General features: G+C 35.4%; 1 protein-coding gene across 7 annotated transcripts; it reads left to right on the top strand.

Moving 5' to 3' along the window:
• Positions 1-27: 27 nt before the first annotated feature.
• On the top strand, positions 28-19,047 carry LOC149065225 (uncharacterized). Of its 7 annotated transcripts, XM_089254397.1 has the most exons (8): positions 28-761; positions 865-922; positions 2,096-2,221; positions 2,736-2,804; positions 2,947-3,088; positions 8,509-8,603; positions 9,422-9,512; positions 14,423-19,047. In XM_089254397.1, exon 8 carries the CDS (start codon positions 14,909-14,911, stop codon positions 17,783-17,785), a length of 2,877 nt encoding a protein of 958 aa, XP_089110523.1. In that variant the 5' UTR covers positions 28-761; positions 865-922; positions 2,096-2,221; positions 2,736-2,804; positions 2,947-3,088; positions 8,509-8,603; positions 9,422-9,512; positions 14,423-14,908; the 3' UTR covers positions 17,786-19,047. The 7 variants fall into 7 exon arrangements, with proteins under 7 accessions (XP_089110523.1, XP_089110526.1, XP_089110522.1 ...); XM_089254400.1 differs by lacking the exon at positions 865-922 and having other exon boundaries at positions 2,096-2,134; XM_089254396.1 differs by lacking the exon at positions 865-922.
• Positions 19,048-19,382: the final 335 nt, after the last annotated feature.

The raw sequence follows: 19,382 nt of genomic DNA, 5'->3' as shown, positions 1-19,382 counted from the left end.
TATCTAACCATTTATAATTTTCTAACATTGAACTCGCATAGGAAATAGCATTATAAAGTTAAGTGTAATTTAGTTCTTGAAATAATGTGTATTTTATTTGAGAAGCATGCATTAAGGCGACTGACTACGTGTGAGGTACTTTTTCAAAAACGTCATTTTGGATGAAATGCTTGTGTTTTTAATGTTTATGTCCGTTTATAATTATTGTGAATAGGCATCTTTAATTAGGCAGAGAAATCATATTTGGATTGTCTGAAGATATTTTATCTCTGAATGAGCAATGCAATTGTCGAAAATAAGCAAAAACTTGCTCTTTCTCATTTAAAGTGAGTTTGGTCTAGCTTTCCCAAACATCTCCTGCTCAAAGAGTTTCAGAAATCATTCACCCTGCCCAAAGATGTGAGAGAATCTTTGACACACAATCAATTGTTGAATGAACATTGAAAAAAAAGTTATTGAAACACACAAGTGAGCGATTTTGTAAAATTTTTCGAACTAATCAACAAATGAACAATTTCTAGAAAGTACGCAGAAGGAAAATATGAGAGGAATGTGTGTGAAGTGCATGTATGGTTGTTAGTAGTGTTCCATCACTATGGATACATTGAAATATTATTTGTAACTATTTAAAATGTTTTTAGGTTTTTGACTTTGCTGAAGTGAGGGAGTTATAAAAAGGGAGAAATTATATTTTTCTGTTGACGACATAGAACTCGGTGCTCATGAAGTGTGCAGATGGATTTAATCCACGAATTTCTCAAGTAAGTTGAACCTTCATTTTTAACTCTGTCATTTTTATGACACACACACACAAAGCTTACAATATTCATTAATTTATCGATTTACCCACTTCCTCCATTTCAGGTGAAAATGCTGAATGAAATTACCTTTCAGTGCTGTTGACTTGGAAGTTGATCATCATGTATATTCATACGTAGCACGATCATATATGTGCATGTGAAATGTTTTTGATGATACTGTATACAAGTGTCTCTAATAAATTTGTTCATGAGCAGTAAATAGGTGTTTTCTGTTTGTGATTACAATTTTTAATTAGAAAAAAATCTATGGATGTTGCTTTATTGCAGTGAATTTGACACAAGAATCAGTTGCATAGGAAATTCACGTGTATTTTTAACAACTGGATGGAATAACAAAGTTAATCTATCCAAATTATAGTTACAATTTATTTTTTTATTAGATGCAGCTGAAAAAACAAAATGAACAGTTCTAAATAACCTTATTGTAATAACTTGTGTGTTACATACTATACATTATAACTATACTATACATTATAACAGATGTAATTACATAGTTGATAACTTGCTTGTTATGTTACAGTACAAAGTGGGTATCCTCCCTAAGAAATCTCTGGTGAATACATTTTCCTGAGTGAGAGATCACACTTCTCTTGAGAATATAGTTTTTCCAACTGACCCGCTGATATTGCAAGGGCTCTAATTGTATGTAGCATTTGTTTAGGAATATGAGACATAAATCCAAATGGCTTTAACATTGACATTAAATTCATAGACTTGGAAAATGTTCAACATCCCACCCCGATGATTTAACATAACTACTGTGTCAACCTCTAAGTGGTTGTGCTATGCAGCATGCGTTACATTTTTTACACACACGGGCAAAGACCCCGTTTTTTCTCCGCAACCAGTCACGTGATCCTAAGGATAATGTTTAAGGAGAAGGGGAGAATGCATCTCTCTGGGAATACTCCTAGAACTCTCCTCTCTCTGTTGAGTAGCTCCTCAAGTTAAGGACAAGTGCTGAGCGAGCGTTTTCTAAGGACAAGGGGAGAATCCAGCATTAGCATCTCTGATCCAGTTCTCAAAACGTAAATTTTGAAAATCTTTGATTTCGTGTTTTAAATTTCTTGTGTATATATTGTATAATTGTTTAAAAAAATGGATCCCTCGTTCTCTCTGATACATTCTTCTAATTCTATTTTTTTCCCGAATTTTAATTTTTAAATATTGAGGTAATTTCAAAGGATTCAAATCCTCAACTTTTTCTCTAGTAGCTATTGTGTGTGCTTCAAGCATATTATTTGTAATCTCCTCAATCATGTTTTTTGTTTCAGATTCATTTTCAAGAATGGGCACCAATACAGGTTTATCCTGTAAGATTTTTTGATATTTCTGCCCGTCAATAATTTTATACATGATTTTTTTTGCTGTAGAAGACATATCAATTTGGAGTTCTACAGGTAAATGATCTGAACTTAAGGCATTTAATACCTCTGCTTTAATTCTAATATTTATATTTTTCAAAAGTGTTATATCAATAACATCAGATGAAAAATTAGTATTATTATATGGTATGTGAGTAGGTTCACTGGTACCTAACATATCTATTCTATTTCCCTGGCAGAAATTTTTTAATTTTTCTTTTCCATTTTTATTAGTGATCTTTGAACCCCAGAATTTGTTTTTACAATTTAAATCTCCAACTAATATTGTAGGAATATTAGTATCAAAAATCTCTTTTTAATAAATTGTTGTCAATTTAATTACCTGGTGGTCTGTATACTGAAGCAATTCTTATTTTAAAATTCCTGTTTATAGCAACTTCCGTTGCTATTGCTTCCATAGTTCCACCAGGTAAGTTTATTTGTGCGAAAGGCAACTTACGATTTAAATAAGTAGCTATACCACCTTTTCTTCCCGTTGTTCTATCCCATCGAATACAATTGAAATTACCAATTTTTGTATTTTTCCCAGGTTTAAGAAAAGTTTCAGAAACACAAAGTATGTCTGTATCCCTATCAAAAACAAGTTCCCTCAACTCTGGTAAGTCATTATAAATGCCATTTGCATTCCATTGTCTAATTGTTGACGGCTTATCTCTTATATGTGCCATTAAGAATGTTGTTTATTTAGAATTTAATCCTTGTATTATTATATTGAATTCTTTAAATTTTTTCATTATCAGGATTCATAGCATTTACTAGATAGACAGATAGATTGCCTTCCTTGGTTTGTTGAGGTACCACAGCACGGTTGGCGCACTGCATGCCCTCCCTATCCTCATTTGCACTGTCTACAAGTGCTTTTGTGCAATTTAGCCATGGCAGGTGTGTAGATTAATTAAATTTGCCTCCCTTTTTTAAACGAGGCTCACGCTCGAATGAGCAAAACAAGAAAATTAAGAATTAACACATTCTTTAAACGAATTGCCACTGCACAGTGCGATCAGATCAAGTTTTACATTTTTCACTTGACAAATTATACAAGTTGACAAGTTTGCTTCACGATATTACAATTTTAACATTGGCGAACGTAAAAACCAGAATCATTCACGACATTTATTTTTTCCAAGAAAACCGAAAAAATATAAGAAAGTCCGTAACTTTTCAAAAAAAAGAGTCTTATCAGGGCCATTTTTATATCATCATATATTTCAATCATAGACTAAAGATATAATAGACCGCTCGTTCACTATTGATAAAACTTGTTGAATGTGAAGGAAAGATGAGCAGTATTGTCGGGGAAAGAACAGGTTCTGCGCTATTACATTTGGCTCGTTTTCGCAGAACATAGTGATTTTGTGTTAATGCTAGGATGTTGTTGTAACGAAATTTGACTCGATCGAGTTGATGAAAACTTTCCTTCATTTCTTCAATGAATTTCATTCATTCTTTTGTAAAATATTTAGGGAATGAGGAATTCCAAAAAAAAAAAAAAAATCAATTCTATAATATAAACAAATATTGAAAAACAAAATTTTTTTATTTTCCAAAAGGGATAATTCCTAATAATTTGAGACTTTTGAGTTTTTAAATCCTGTTATATAACCTATGTCTCATATACACAGCCTATTTCATTTATATTTTTAAATATTCTCTTCTCATTCACTTTGTCACTTTTAATTTCGAAAATTTTTTCAACTACGAGTTATTAAAACATTAAAAATTATCTTCCAAGAACATTAAAATTACTCTAATCATACATTTATTTTGAGTATATAATTATAATGCATCATATTATGTTATGTAATGTAACACATTCACACTCATACCATATTCAGTCATGAAATATTCAAATAATAAGTAAAAGTTTCATTTCCAACATTCTTGAAAAACCTTTTATAACCTTATCACACAAAAATGCAAACACTTACATAATATTTCAGGAATAAAATGAATTTTTCAAGAAAATTGCAATACCTCATCGTCAGTACTTTTCTAAATTATAAGAAATGAAATTTCGTGTAGCGTGTCTATGTAATAATTTAGAGTACGAAAATGTATGGTACATGTCACATATGTGTAACCTCTTCGCTCCAGAAGTATACATATGTGAATGTTCATTTTTTTTTTTAGGCATTAAGTAGTTTTTAGAATGATTCTTTCATTCAGTTAACATCTGAGGTACACATAGTGACTTCAGATCTTAACTCAGATGGTCCTAATGAAGATATTGAGTGGAAATCAATTAATTAATTGATTTTTGTTGCTTGAGGGCAATTTCACATACAGCAAACACAAATTAATCAATAAAAAAATTTCTTTTCTGTAATAGTTTTATCTCAGGCGTGAAGAGAGGTAAAAGTACTATTCTTAGGAGGTAGTTATACATTGTTATGCAAAACTGCCATTGTCTAGAGGGTGTGTTTTCATTACATTCTATTTTAATAAAATATTTGTCATAAATTCCTCATTCTGAAAAGCATATTTTCTTCAAGTTCAGCAAAACTCGAATAAACTCACTAGCTCGCCAAATCTTGCAGAGATCTATATTTCAGTTAAAAGTTAATAAAACTCATTACTTCAATCATTTATTGCCAAAAATTCTATTAAAACATTTAATAATGGCTCATGACATTTGAATTTTACCAAAACTTGGAACTTTAATTGAATTAAATCCAAAATGGAATCGTTAAAAACTGCAAATACATCAGAAATCCATTGAATCGTCAATTTAATATTCCAATTTTTAATTTATAAGAAGGGGAATAAGCAAAAAAGTATTCCCTTGTGAAAGGATACTGGTCCCCCTTTCCTAAACCGTTCAGAACATCCGAAAGCTGCGCAAGTGTTGGCCATTCTAATCAAAACTAAGACAGCGCGTGTAGATTGTCATACAAATAGCCATAAGGAAAGCATTGAAAGCGAGATTCCCTGAACCAGCCTTTTGACCAGAGTCACGTGACTCTGGATCTTTGCTTCACATTGTAGCCCCTCGCGCACGCTCTATATTATTCTTACTCTGTGATTTCAATCGATACACTTGTTCAACAATATCATTTTTATATATGAAGATTATACATTCTACCATATCATATTAATATTTATGCACGGAACTAATAATATATATTGCAACCATCAATATGTAATCTGATATTTTGGTTTTGAAAAAATTTAGCATATTCAAGAGTACTATTTACAAAAGTATTACTTATAGAACAATATATTTACAATATATACAAATTGTTTTTGCCAATGCACCGGGAAAAACAATTTTTTAAAGTCCTGGAATATTTGGTCTCATCATGGTGATTAGATTCTTAGGTCTACGCAGTCTCAAATATTCATCGCCTCTGTATGGAGAAATGTTTCTTAGATGTTCCCACTCAGACATTTCGAGTTTTTAAAAAACAGTTCTAGCTAAATCCTGCACAAAATCAAAAATTGTCTCTAATTTGGTGTCTCTTCTAATATGAATATTACGAATATACCATACTGCATTAAGAGATCTTCTCAAATATTTATTTTGTTCTCTTTCTATGTGAGCTATATTTGCATCAGATACAAAGAACCACGCAGGGACCTACCATGTTATATGCGGAAGAGCCACATATAACATGGTAGGTCTTAATACAAGTTTGTAAAGAATAATTTCATTTCTGTTCGAAAGAGAAATTTTATTTTGAATAATCCTTTTCATTTTCTGTGCCGCAATTGTAAATATTCTAACTGCTTCATCACATTGTGGTTTTAGAGAGAGTTTCTGCGGTACAGGATAACGCCGAGATATTTCACCCTCTCTATAGGAGCAATTCGTCCATTTACTTCTAATGTATCAAAATTTGGCATTTCGTGTTTGTTGGAAATACACATAAATACTGTCTTTTCAGCATTTAGTTTGACTCTGTTATTTAGACACCATCGTTCAATTTCTCTGGTGCATTACTGAAGGCCATTTAGTGCCATTAATGGGTTAATATGATTTTGGGCAACAGCACTATCATCTGCATAAAGGGCTTTAAGACCAGAACGGTTTATTGGAAAGTCATTCATATGGAAATTGTGTAAGGCTGGGCCCAAAACACTACCTTGAGCAATTGATGCCCTGATTTGTCTTTCACTTGAAAAAGATTGATTGATCTTTACTCTAAAAGTTCTCCCTTCAAGGTAACTTTTAACAAAGTAAATAAGACTTGAAGGTAATTTCATATTGATTAATTTTTGGAAAAGTCTGTTGTTCCATACCTTATCAAAACTTTTTGACAGGTCAAACATAGCTAAAGCAACAGATTCTCTATTTGTCTTAGCTTTTTGAAGGTATTCAATGACCCTCAGCAATTGTGTAGTAGTTGAATGGTTACTTCTGAGGAGCAAAGTGCTGTTCAGGAATAATGATGTTGTTATTATCGTTGTAATGATCGAATCTCTGAATGATTACCCTCTCATATACTTTTCCCAGACAACTCAATAATGATATTGGTCTCCATGAAGAAGCGCGAGTTAAATTTTGCCCAGATTTGGGAATTAAAATTACAATAGCATATTTCCAAATTTTTGGAAAATATTCATATTCCATGAGTTTGTAGATGTGAGTGAGAATTTTAATTATATTTGCTGGTAATACCATCACATAGCTGCCAAGTCTCCCGAATTTTTCGGGAATCTCCCGAATTTTATCTTCATCGCTCGATCTCCCGAAAAGTTCTTAAATCTCCCGAATTTTTACGAAAATCACAAAAATCCCTAATTGTCCCAAAAAATTCCCTACTTCATTAAAAAAATCCCCGCTTATGAAAACAATCCCTAAGGAATTTCTTGTGGGGCATCTTTTTTTCCCTTTCGAAATGACGTCACACGTCGTAAATGGGGAAATTCTCTTTTTAAGGAAGTTTTACAAACCCTCTGATGGTAACAAGAAAGTTGTTTGTCTTATCGTGCAGGGAAATGGCTTAGCAGCCAATAGTCCTGGATAATAATTGAAGATTATGGTGATGCACATGTGGTCAAAATTTCTTTTGTTGAAGTTACGTACGTGCGATATAACAAAGCATGAATACTGATAAGCAAAAACATATTTAATCAATTTTAAAGATACTTATTCCGATGAATTTCCTTTCATCAAACGTTCCAGAAGAGGGCTGACTTTTCCTTTTTGTACAAGTTGTGTTACGGACATAAACATCGGTCATGGAAAGACTGCCATCATCAGTCGTGAAGTGAAAAAAAAACATCAAGCAAGTGTCACAAAAAGTCAGTGTTCTTCAAAAATTGACGGTGTTTTCCTTCATCTTCCGATGATTTTGGGGTCATTCGCGGAGAATGTTTGTTCACAGCGTTTCTGATTGAACACAATATTTATTTTTACATCATTGAAGTTTTGGCCTCCAATTTCACTTGTTTTCTGCGTAGGAATTTTATTCCCAAGGGTTTAACTTCCATGTCTGTAAAATCCCTATTTTAATTTGACTTCAGTTTTTGAGTAGGGATTTTATTCCCTACGCTTCAACTTTTATGTTTGGAAAATCCCTATTTTATTTGGAAAAATCCATATTGTATTTATTAGGGAGTCGTTTTAGCATAAAATACGGGTGTGCGCGAAAATCTCCCGAATTTTCATTTTCAAAAGTTGGCAGCTATGCCATCAGCTCCAGATGCTTTATTTCCCTTTAGAGCTTTTATTATTCCAGAGACCTCATTTTCATTTGTTGGAAAGGGTGCAGAAAACTGATCAGTTCTATTTATTGAAAAATAATTTTCAACTCTTCTGTTTGCTCTTTCAATTTGTCTTAATGGTGTATTGTCATTTGGTGAGAATTGCACCTCTAGAGAGTTTGCGAATATCTCAACCCTATCAATATCTGCAACAGACCGGACCATTTATTGCGCCCATCGGAGTGTTTTTAGGTTTACAAATATTATATACCTTATATAATGAACCATCCTTACACTCTGCTTCAGTTATAAACGTTCATATCTTTCGTTAATAAAAAGTTTAATTTCTTTGGTGATAATTTTCTTTAAAATTTTATATCTGACAAAATTTGTTCTATCTCTATGTTGTTGCCAGTGTCTTCTTGCCTTATTTTTCGCCTTAATTTTGTTTTTTAACCAATTTGGCAATGTTAATGGATTATGTTGTGGGCGAATTCTAGTTGAACTGCTAGCAGCTTCAATAATTTTTTCGGTTAAATCAGAAATATTGTTGTCAATATTGTTATGTGAGTCAAAATTATTTTCTGATATTGAAATTTGTGATAATATATTTTTGAAAATTTCCCAATTTGTAATCTTTCCGGGTTTATTTCCAGTGGGAAACGTGAAATCAGTTGTAAGAAAAATCGGATCGTGATCCGATGAAAGCAGATGTCTCACAATGATGGACATTGGAGCCTGCAAATTTCTGGTAAGTGCAATATCTATTGTATCAGGGATACCGTTTAAATGATCAGGATGAGAAGTAGGAGTAATTGTACCATAAGGCACAATATTTTTCTTTCTGCAGTAATTTTCCAATTGTTTACCACAATGGTTGACTCCTATACTATTCCATAATTTGGATTTGCAATTTAAATCCCCAGCCATAAGAGCAGGGTATCTACAATTAAAAAAATTATCCAAAAGAGGGAAATCTAACGGGTTATTACGGGGCTTGTAAACAACTCCGATTCTAATAATATTTCTATCGTTGGTGTGTATATCCACCTCCAGCAGATCAATAACGTCAGAATCCTGTGAATCAACTAATTTGTAAGCAATATGTCTTTTAACGATTATTGAAATTCCGCCACCTATATAAAAAAACCTGTCTTTACGAAGTCTTTGGAATTTACTATGCATTCCTGTATTTTACTTATATCAGTATTTGGTGCAATTTCCAATAATTTATTCATACATCTCATTAATGTAGCTAAAATTTCATTAATTTCCATTTGTACTGTCTTTTGTTTTTTAATTTGTCTTGATTCCTTCTGTTCTATATTTTCAATAGACACCTCACTATCAGAAATTTGAGAAAAATCTTGATTAATATCTCTTATTTCTAACAGCTTGTACGTATGTGCGTCTATGATCATAATCATCATTACTATTCCTTAAATAATCTTTTTTATTGCAAAAATTATTTTGTGACTTTTGTTTTTGTTGTATTTTCGTTAGTTGTTGTACGTTCTGTCAAAATATTAATTCTATTTGATCTTACATGATGTTTATGGGCATTTTTAGGATGAGCTGGACATCCAGACCATGTTGATATGTGCAAACCACCACAGTTACAACATTTACCAGGACCATCTTCCTTCTTTTTACTACACAGGTAGGTACAGTGGCCCTCCCCACATTTCATTTTACAGCGTTCGTTATTATTGCATTGGCTTTGGCCGTGATTAAAGCACATTATTGGCCTACCAGGTCTTCTATAAGCCTCGACAGTTTATACCAAAACTAAATAAAGTTTTGATGTTGTATATTTTCTCAAAGTCTTTATTCCTATTTATTTCAATCAATAAATAAGGTAATGGCTTTTTTTGTCCTGTAACTTGTTAGCCTAGTTACCTGTATAATATCGTGGCCCATTTCTTCTCATTTTTCTTGTACTAGTTTGGTTTCACATGTTATATGTAGTCCCTTTAATAATACCCTCATAGTGTCTTCGTTTGGTTTCCTATATGTGTGATATTGTATTTTGTTATTTTCCAAAAATCCAGTAACCTTACTATGGTCTTGAGGACAGTCAAGAAATGTTTTAACATCTTTTCCCATAGGCCTTGCCTTCACTTTCTGTTTGCAAATATTATTTATGTTTGATTCTAATTTACTCCAGTCTTCAACTTCAGTAATAATTATTGGCCTAGGCTTCCCATATTTTCTAGTTTCTTTAGCAACTCTTTCATTGACAACAGTGTTAAAGTCATCTTCATTATATTTCTGATTTTTTCGCATCATTTTCATCATTATTCTTAGTTTCTTCATGAATGTTTATTTGTTCACATTCTGTATTTTCATTTAGATTCTTATCCTGCTCATTATACTCATCAATTCTTTTATTTTCACAATTACTATTTTTACCATTATCAAAAAGACTATTATCATTCCTATTCCTATGATTATATTCCTCTTCAGTAGTTGAATCTGACCCAGTTTCCCTATCACTGTTAAGTACATCTGATTCTATTTCTCTACTAGTCATAATTTCATTCAAATTTCTTTTTCGCAACCACGTTCTTTTGCTAATTGGGGTTTCTTGTTTCCCACCGCTCTTAGATTTCACATTTTCAGCTGAATTGTGGTTACAACCTTCCCGCGAAAAAATGTTTTACAGTCCTGAATTATTTCCTCTCTTATTTTCAAGTATTCTTTTTGATTATTTATTTTCCCACAATCACTAATTCTTCTGATTAACTCTATATATTTATCTGCACTACCACAATTAGGATTACTCTGTATCCTATTTGGATACTTTGCATTTGTCACACAAGCTATCTCATTAATTAAATCCCAATAGTGGTTTTTAGCAATTTCTGACTCTGAGCTCAGCCGACCCAACAACTCAATCTGTATTATATTGCTACGTAATAAACCTGGCGGTTCTCTACCAAACATGCAAGACATAGCTGGTGCCATTGTTTCACAGCAATTACAGATACCCCCTACCTTTTGGAAAAATTAATTCCAATATCTGTTGACAAATTAACAGATCTAGCCGTGCACAAAATTTCACTTAACTATATGACAGAATTAATTTCCGATACTTATTTCACTTTCACCTCTAAACACCAACACTTCACTATTCACTATATGGGCAATTTCTGTTGACAATTAAACAGATCTAGCCGTGCACGGTTCACTTCACTTCACTATATGACGGAATGAATTGCCGACACTGATTTCACTTCTCTTCAAAACACTTCACTATTCTGTAAAAGCACTATTCCGGAGCACTCTTTATCTTTCTTCAAGACGTCATCAATTTCCATCTCGCTTCATTAAGCCATCTTCATTTCCGGTCTTGAATCTTTTCTTTTCTCACTCGCCGATACTTCAGCAGTACTCTTCCATCTTAAAGATAGAGCCGTTGTCAACTTCCTCTTTAGAATTTTGTATTAATTCATTTCCATAGTAGATCAATTAACGTGATGTCGAAAATACGTCTTAACCGCTTCGTTTGCTGTTGGCGAATGACTGCTTTGATGTCTGATTAAGCTTTCTTTTATGTCAGGAATACAGTATTTTCTGTATGCCTCGCTGATTGGTGGCTGACAGTTGCTTCAATACAACATTTGAAGAGAAAGTTGACGACGGCTATCATAAAGACGGTGGCGTACTGCTGAAATATCGGCGACGGAGAAAAAAGAAGTTTTAAGACTGGAAATGAAGATGGCTTAATGAAGCGAGATGGAAATTGATGACGTCCTGAAGAAAGAGAAAGTGTGTTCCAGAATAGTGCTTTTAGTGCATAGTGAAGTGTTAGTGTTCTGAACTGAAAGTGAAATCAGGGCCGGAAATTGATTTCCGTCATACAGCTCTGGAATAGTGCTTTTAGTGAATAGTGAAGTGTTAAGTGTTTTGAATGAAAGTGAAACAGTGTCGACAATTCATTCCGTCATATAGTGAAGTGAAGTGAACCGTGCACGGCTAGATCTGTTTAATTGTCAACAGAAATTGCCCATATAGTGAATAGTGAAGTGTTGGTGTTTAGAGGTGAAAGTGAAATAAGTATCGGAAATTAATTCTGTCATATAGTTAAGTGAAATTTTGTGCACGGCTAGATCTGTTAATTTGTCAACAGATATTGGAATTAATTTTTCCAAAAGGTAGGGGGTATCTGTAATTGCTGTGAAACAATGGCACCAGCTATGTCTTGCATGTTTGGTAGAGAACCGCCAGGTTTATTACGTAGCAATATAATACAGATTGAGTTGTTGGGTCGGCTGAGCTCAGAGTCAGAAATTGCTAAAAACCACTATTGGGATTTAATTAATGAGATAGCTTGTGTGACAAATGCAAAGTATCCAAATAGGATACAGAGTAATCCTAATTGTGGTAGTGCAGATAAATATATAGAGTTAATCAGAAGAATTAGTGATTGTGGGAAAATAAATAATCAAAAAGAATACTTGAAAATAAGAGAGGAAATAATTCAGGACTGTAAAACATTTTTTCGGGGAAGGTTGTAACCACAATTCAGCTGAAAATGTGAAATCTAAGAGCGGTGGGAAACAAGAAACCCCAATTAGCAAAAGAACGTGGTTGCGAAAAAGAAATTTGAATGAAATTATGACTAGTAGAGAAATGGAATCAGATGTACTTAACACTGATAGGGAAACTGGGTCAGATTCAACTACTGAAGAGGAATATAATCATAGGAATAGGAATGATAATAGTCTTTTTGATAATGGTAAAAATAGTAATTGTGAAAATAAAAGAATTGATGAGTATAATGAGCAGGATAAGAATCTAAATGAAAATACAGAATGTGAACAAATAAACATTCATGAAGAAACTAAGAATAATGATGAAAATGATGCGAAAAAATCAGAAATATAATGAAGATGACTTTAACACTGTTGTCAATGAAAGAGTTGCTAAAGAAACTAGAAAATATGGGAAGCCTAGGCCAATAATTATTACTGAAGTTGAAGACTGGAGTAAATTAGAATCAAACATAAATAATATTTGCAAACAGAAAGTGAAGGCAAGGCCTATGGGAAAAGATGTTAAAACATTTCTTGACTGTCCTCAAGACCATAGTAAGGTTACAGGATTTTTGAAAAATAACAAAATACAATATCACACATATAGGAATCCTACTCCTTGAACTTTTATGGACTGTCCCGGCAGGTGCAGTCGAAACATCTGCCGATTGGAAACACCTGCTCTTGTAGAGGTAGTACGCGGTCATCTAACCAGAGAGATAGGAGAGAGTGACGAACCCAACCGGGATGGAATGCGGATAGGAATGGATGTGCGACCAACGTGGGTCGGCGCTGAAGTATTTAACTAAAATGTAGAATGCACAAACATTATTATTTAAAATTAAAAATAATTTAATCAAGGGTAATGATTTCTTACATCATTAGCGAAAATGAGTTCACCACTACGCTACACCAAACTTGATTCGCAGCGGCTCCCTATAGATGATTCGTACACATCCACATGCAGTTTTGTTATAAATGCACTTATTGCATCACTGGTTTTGGGGCAGCCCTTACCATTCGGGGGATCCTCTAGCCCCGATGTTTCTCTTCTGTGAGAGAGAGAGAAATCGAAAATTCAGAAAATATCAAAATTACGAAAATTCGGAATAAATGCAGGAAATAATTAAGGAACTGATGATAATTCACTGCCCCACATTCAAATCCGGGTGCGACAGCGCCTGTCGCACATCCCTGAGAGAGACTGACTGGTTTCACCAATTTTGAAAAACAGTTCCATTTATCGCGAAACTGATATTGTTGTTGAATTTAGGTCGCGGCAGAAAAGGGTTAAGAACCTCTGATGTGTAGAATATACAGTGGTGCACGCTTGTAACGAACTTGTGTGTGTGTGTGTGTGTGTGTTTTCTATACAAATCTCAATTTTAGATCGATCGTCACCAAATTTTGCATATATACCAAATGGGACCCGACTTGAACGATAGGCTGCTTGAAAAGTTCTTCAAGGCTGGTCAAATGCCGGAAATAGGTAAAAAACTGTCGGGCAACAATGGTTTTTGGGCCTCAACAATTACTTTCGGGACGTTTATTTTAGTTACCGTGGTTCCCTAGCAATGTGTTTTAGACGCCTTTAAAAGTTGCCATGCAGGTAATAATCACCAGTGAGCCCCCCCTCCCCAATCTTGCACATGTAAACGGGGCTTTAAAAATAACTACATTTGTCATGGTCTCTCATAGTCGTCCGTAGGATTTTCTCGAGGAGGGGGGGGGGATCAAATTATTTTTCCTCCGACGGGGGTCGGGGGTTCGTTATTTGCTGCAAAATAACACTATAATTTCGGCTGGAGGGTTTTATAACCCAATCAACCTCGCCCCCCCTCCTTTGCGCACGCCAATGGTCTCTCATATTATGGGGATATCTTATCACAGAAAAAAGTCGTATATACTGTATTATCGTTCGAAGAAATTTCTAGTTGAAGAAGTTATGAAGATTAATAAATAAGTAATTTCACCAACAGCAACTAACAGAAAACCTTTATGATGACGGTACATTTTTCCCTTCTTTCTGCAGGCTTTTGGGCACCACAATAATCCGAATTCAAAACTGCATTTGATGGAAGAAGTCCATCAAAAGTTCAAGATCTCAACAAATGTGTCTTCTCATCTAGGCAAATACAGGAGAGATAATATTATCTTCTGAGTGTGGAGGAAAGATTTCCGGTACCTTCTTGTTCCGCAGCATAATCCATTCAGGTAAACAGTGATAGGAATAAGGTGCTTGTAGTAGATGATTTGAAGGACAAAAGTCGAAGCATATTGTAGAAAAATAACGCAAATGTACAGATTTTCAATGATCTGAAACTTACGAATTCACAGAAGGCTCAAAATTGGAAACTTGAGTTTGTTAAAAACTGTTGAATTTTCTCAGCTCAAAATTTTTGTGACACTGCTATCCGCATTATTAGAGCACAATAAATTGGCTCCTTTGGTGACGTGCTCAAGATATCAGACAGCGACATTCAAGTTCAAAATATTCTAGTTTGATACGAGCTAGAAAATGCCTCGTAAGAGAAACAACTGCGAGTACGAGTGTGATGTTTGTGGTGAAATATTTTCACTGAAATCCGTGTTAAAGAGGCACAATAAAACACATGTTGAAGAAAAGCCATTTGAATGCGATATTTGCGGCAGGAAATACAAACTGCGTGCAAATTTAGATGTTCATTATCGGAAGCACACTGGAGAAAAGCCATACGAGTGTAGTGTTTGCAGCACCAAGTTCGCTTCGTATCCCGAGTTCTATTACCATAAGCGGATTCACACTGGAGAAAACCCATATGAGTGTGATGTTTGCGGTAAAAAGTTCTCGTACATTACGAAGTTAAACTCGCACAAGATAATACACACAGAAGAGAAACCACATCAATGCGGCGTGTGCGGGAATAGATTCTCGCGAAAGGAAGTCTTAGCTCATCACAATAGGATCCATACAGGTGAGAAACCATTTGAGTGTGATATCTGCGGAAAAAAGTTTACCTTTCGTCAGAATCTTAAGAGGCACAAAAGAATAATGCACACTAGAGAAAAGACACACGAATGCGTTATATGCAGCGCAAAGTTTTCGGATGCTGGTTACCTAAATTCTCATAAGATGATTCACACCGGAGAAAAGCCCTACCAGTGCGATATTTGCGAGAAAAAGTTTTCACTAAAGCACTTGCTGACGAGGCACAATAAAGTACATACTGGAGAGAAGCCATTTGAGTGTGAAGTTTGCTGCAGAAGATTCGCTCGCCGCTGCACATTATCTGTCCACAGCCGCATCCACAGTGGAGAAAAGCCGTACGAATGCTGTTTTTGCGGTAGGAAGTTTGTGCAAATGGGTGACAGGAACATTCACAGGAGAGCCCATACTGGCGAAAAACCATACGAGTGCATTTCATGCGGGAAAAAGTTTACGTCTGCGTCTTGTTTGAATATGCATCAGAAAATTCATTCAAGAGAAAAACATGAGGGAATCGACGCAGTAGAAATGTCACAGGAATGTGATGTTTGCATCGAGTGCTGTCAGTTGAACTTTCCGTTAAACGCGCACAAAATAATCCACTCCGAGAAAAAGTCTTTCGAGAAGAGTTCGCAAGAAGATACTCAAGACAACACTAACATCAATAAAAAGTGTAGGTATTGCAGTAAGAAGATTCCGAGTAAGTCTAAGATACTTAGCAAAAAAAGAGGCCGCGCTGGAGAAAAGCCGCAAGGGTGTGAACTTTGTGGTAGGAGGTTTATGCGCTCGTGTAGTTTGACACTTCATAAAAAAATCCACTCTGAAAAAAAGCAACTGGAGTGCGTGTTTTGCAATAAGAAGTTCTTGCTAAAGTCCAGTTTTAACAGTCATATGAGAGTTCATAGTGAGGAGAGACCGTATGAGTGTGAGGTTTGTGGTAAACGTTTCAAGCATAAGGAGAGTTTAATCCCCCATAAAAGGCGCCATACTGGAGAGAAGCCATATGAGTGTGAATTTTGCGGCAAAAGGTTTCCGGATGCGTCTAATTTAATTCACCACAAAGTAGTCCACACCAAAGAAAAGCCATATGGGTGCGACTTATGCGATAAGAAGTTCCGGACAAGTATTTTATTACGCTCGCACAGAAGAGTTCACACTGGAGAAAAACCACATGAATGTGATTTATGTGGCAAACGATTTGGATTTTCGTGCGAATTGAAAGTTCACAAAATAAGGCACGCGGGGGAGAAGCCGTTTGAATGTGACTTTTGTGGCAAAAGATTCTCAGACCCGTCCAATTTAATTAGCCACAAAGTAGTCCACACCAAAGAAAAACCATATGAGTGTGATTTATGTCATAAGAAGTTTTTGAGAAAGTTTGCATTGAGCTCGCACAAAAGAGTTCACACTGGAGAAAAACCATATGGCTGTGATGTGTGTGGCAAAAGATTTGGGTTTTTGTACAGTTTGAAAATTCACAAAAAGGTTCACACTGGAGAAAAGCCGTATGAGTGCGATACTTGTGATAAAATATTTTCACAAAAGATTGGTTTAGAAAATCACAAAAGAGTGCATACTGGAGAAAGACCATACGAATGTGAGTTTTGTGGTGTAAAGTTTGCAGAACAGTCTGGTTTAAAGCGTCACAAAAAAGTGCACACTCGGGAAAAACCACATGAATGTGATTCTTGTGGCAAAACTTTTGCGGAAAAACAACATCTACTCAGACACAGATTGGTCCACACTGGTGAAAAGCCATACGAGTGTGAATCTTGCGGCAAAATGTTTCGCACAAAATCTACTTTGAACGGTCATAAAAAAGTTCATACAGGAGAAAAACCACATGAGTGTGTGATTTGCTCTAAAATATTTGGGCGCGTGTCTGACCTGAACAGTCACCAAAAGGTTCATGCTCCAGTAAAGCCGTATGAGTGTGAGATTTGTCGAAAGACATTCTCAGATAGCCGTGGATTAAGAATACACAGTAGAGTCCACACCGGAGAAAAGCCGTATAGGTGCGAGTTATGCAACAAAGGGTTTTCATTTCATTGCGTTTTGAAAATTCATAAAAGAATTCACACGGGAGAACGGCCGCACGAATGTGAGGTTTGCGGTAAAGCGTTTTACGATTTGTCAGCAATAGTTAGGCATAGAAGACTCCACACTGGAGAAAAACCCTATGAGTGTGACCATTGCGGTAAGAAATTCGCATGCAAATCTGGTTTAAACAGTCACAGGAAGTTGCACACCGGAGAAAAACCACTCGAGTGCGAGTTCTGCGGCAAAAAGTTTCGTCATAGCTCCTCATTAAAATTCCACAAAACCAGTCACAGTGAAGTGAACTCATATGAATGTGAAGTTTGCGGTAAAACACTTCCTAGCAAATTTCGTTTGAGCAATCACGAAAGAATCCATACTAAAGGATATTGATATGAGTGTGATATTTTCAAAGAAAATTTTTCGGAAAGCTCCAGTTTCAAGGAGCACAAAAAACTCCACCCGAGAGAAATGCCATATGCGTGTGAAAATTGCGGGAGATCTTTTGAAGTTAGCTCCAGTTTGAAAACACACGTGATGATACATTCTTTAGGTGATGTCCATGAATGAATTGATTCTTACAATAAAAGATTCTCCGAACAACGCATTTCTACGTTAACATGTGAAACCGACAACCATTCGAGCTGAAATCGAACTTCTCGAGAATGTCCTCTTCTCACAATGAAACTTAATTTTCAGAAGCTCGTGAATGAAGTACTACTATACGTCCTTGTGAACAGCTTGCTTGTTACGTACTCTCCCTCTGGTGCCGCGGACGTCATAGCGTTGTAGGAGAATGTTCAGTATTCATACTAACTCCAAATTTGGTAGGTCGTCTTCTTTTACGTTATGGTACTAAGGAAACAGTATTCGGGGTTTCCTCCATAGTGGGAGAGCAGAGGTATGGTATACGCCAGAGGTCATCATCAAAAGAAGACCACTCTTTTTGGCAATTTCGGCGTACCGATACATGACAATTATTAACATGAATTTTTTCTACTCATGAATTATATTATGATAACTACAACTATAAATAAGAATATTAATCTCCCAAATTTGTCTTGGTGAACGTTATTTTTTATCGTGGACTTCATTTTAATCAACTGCAATTAGCAGTAATGCTTAATTTCCCGCCATTGTGATTTTTCATTAATTTCAGCAATATTTGGCAACTTTGTTCGGTTTTGGCGATGACTGGCAATGTCCCGTATTTAGAATGCCAATTTCCCGTATTTCTATCGAGGAAATATGGCCAGCCTAACTTTGTCGGAAAAAATCGGAACGAGCCGAGATAAAAAAAATTTCCCGACTGTAAAAATTATGGGAATGTCCCGTAAAATTCCGTTCAGATGGTCACCCATGTTTTGAACCAAAATTAAAATGCTCTGGGATTGAAAAAAAAAACCCTTCTAAATGACGTCATATGGTCACGTGAAGGAGAAACTGGTACGGGTTTTCTTTGTTCTGACACACCTGCCTTGGCACAAAGCTGCTTTTCACTAACACCTGTGGTTTTGTTGGGATGTCTTTCATTCCGGCCAGTGGACGGTTTGTATCTGGACAGTAGTTCTTTGTACGAGCGATATTTTCTTCTAACATGTCTACTTTTTTTAAAAGAAAAATCCATTGTTGGAAATGAACAGTTTATTTGTCGATTTAAGCGCTAATTTGCATTCAAAGGAGTAAAAAAATTCAAAATCGTCTTAAAGTAAGTGTTTTTTTTTTATTTTCCTCTTCATTGAATGGCCATCTTTCTTCCTCAGGAATATTGTAGACAGGGGTGACTCGAGCTTACCTGCCACCCGGGTGCGAAGCCTCAAATGTCTCCCTTAATGGCGACCCTGGCAAGAGGCTGACAGGGCTTCAGTGAAGGGGACCATGAGATCGGTCCGTGGTACATTTAGAGAAGATTCCCCTTAAATGGTGTGTTGTACAGTTTTAGAGCACTTTAGTGGCCCGCAGTGCAGTTCTACGTCACTCAAGTTACCCG

Source organism: Pholcus phalangioides, unplaced genomic scaffold, assembly GCF_987345545.1.
Source record: "Pholcus phalangioides strain wild (caught in Gottingen) unplaced genomic scaffold, Ppha-v1.0 ptg000041l_1, whole genome shotgun sequence".
Taxonomy (NCBI): Eukaryota; Metazoa; Arthropoda; class Arachnida; order Araneae; family Pholcidae; genus Pholcus; species Pholcus phalangioides.
This window is presented reverse-complemented; position numbering and strand designations above follow the sequence as displayed.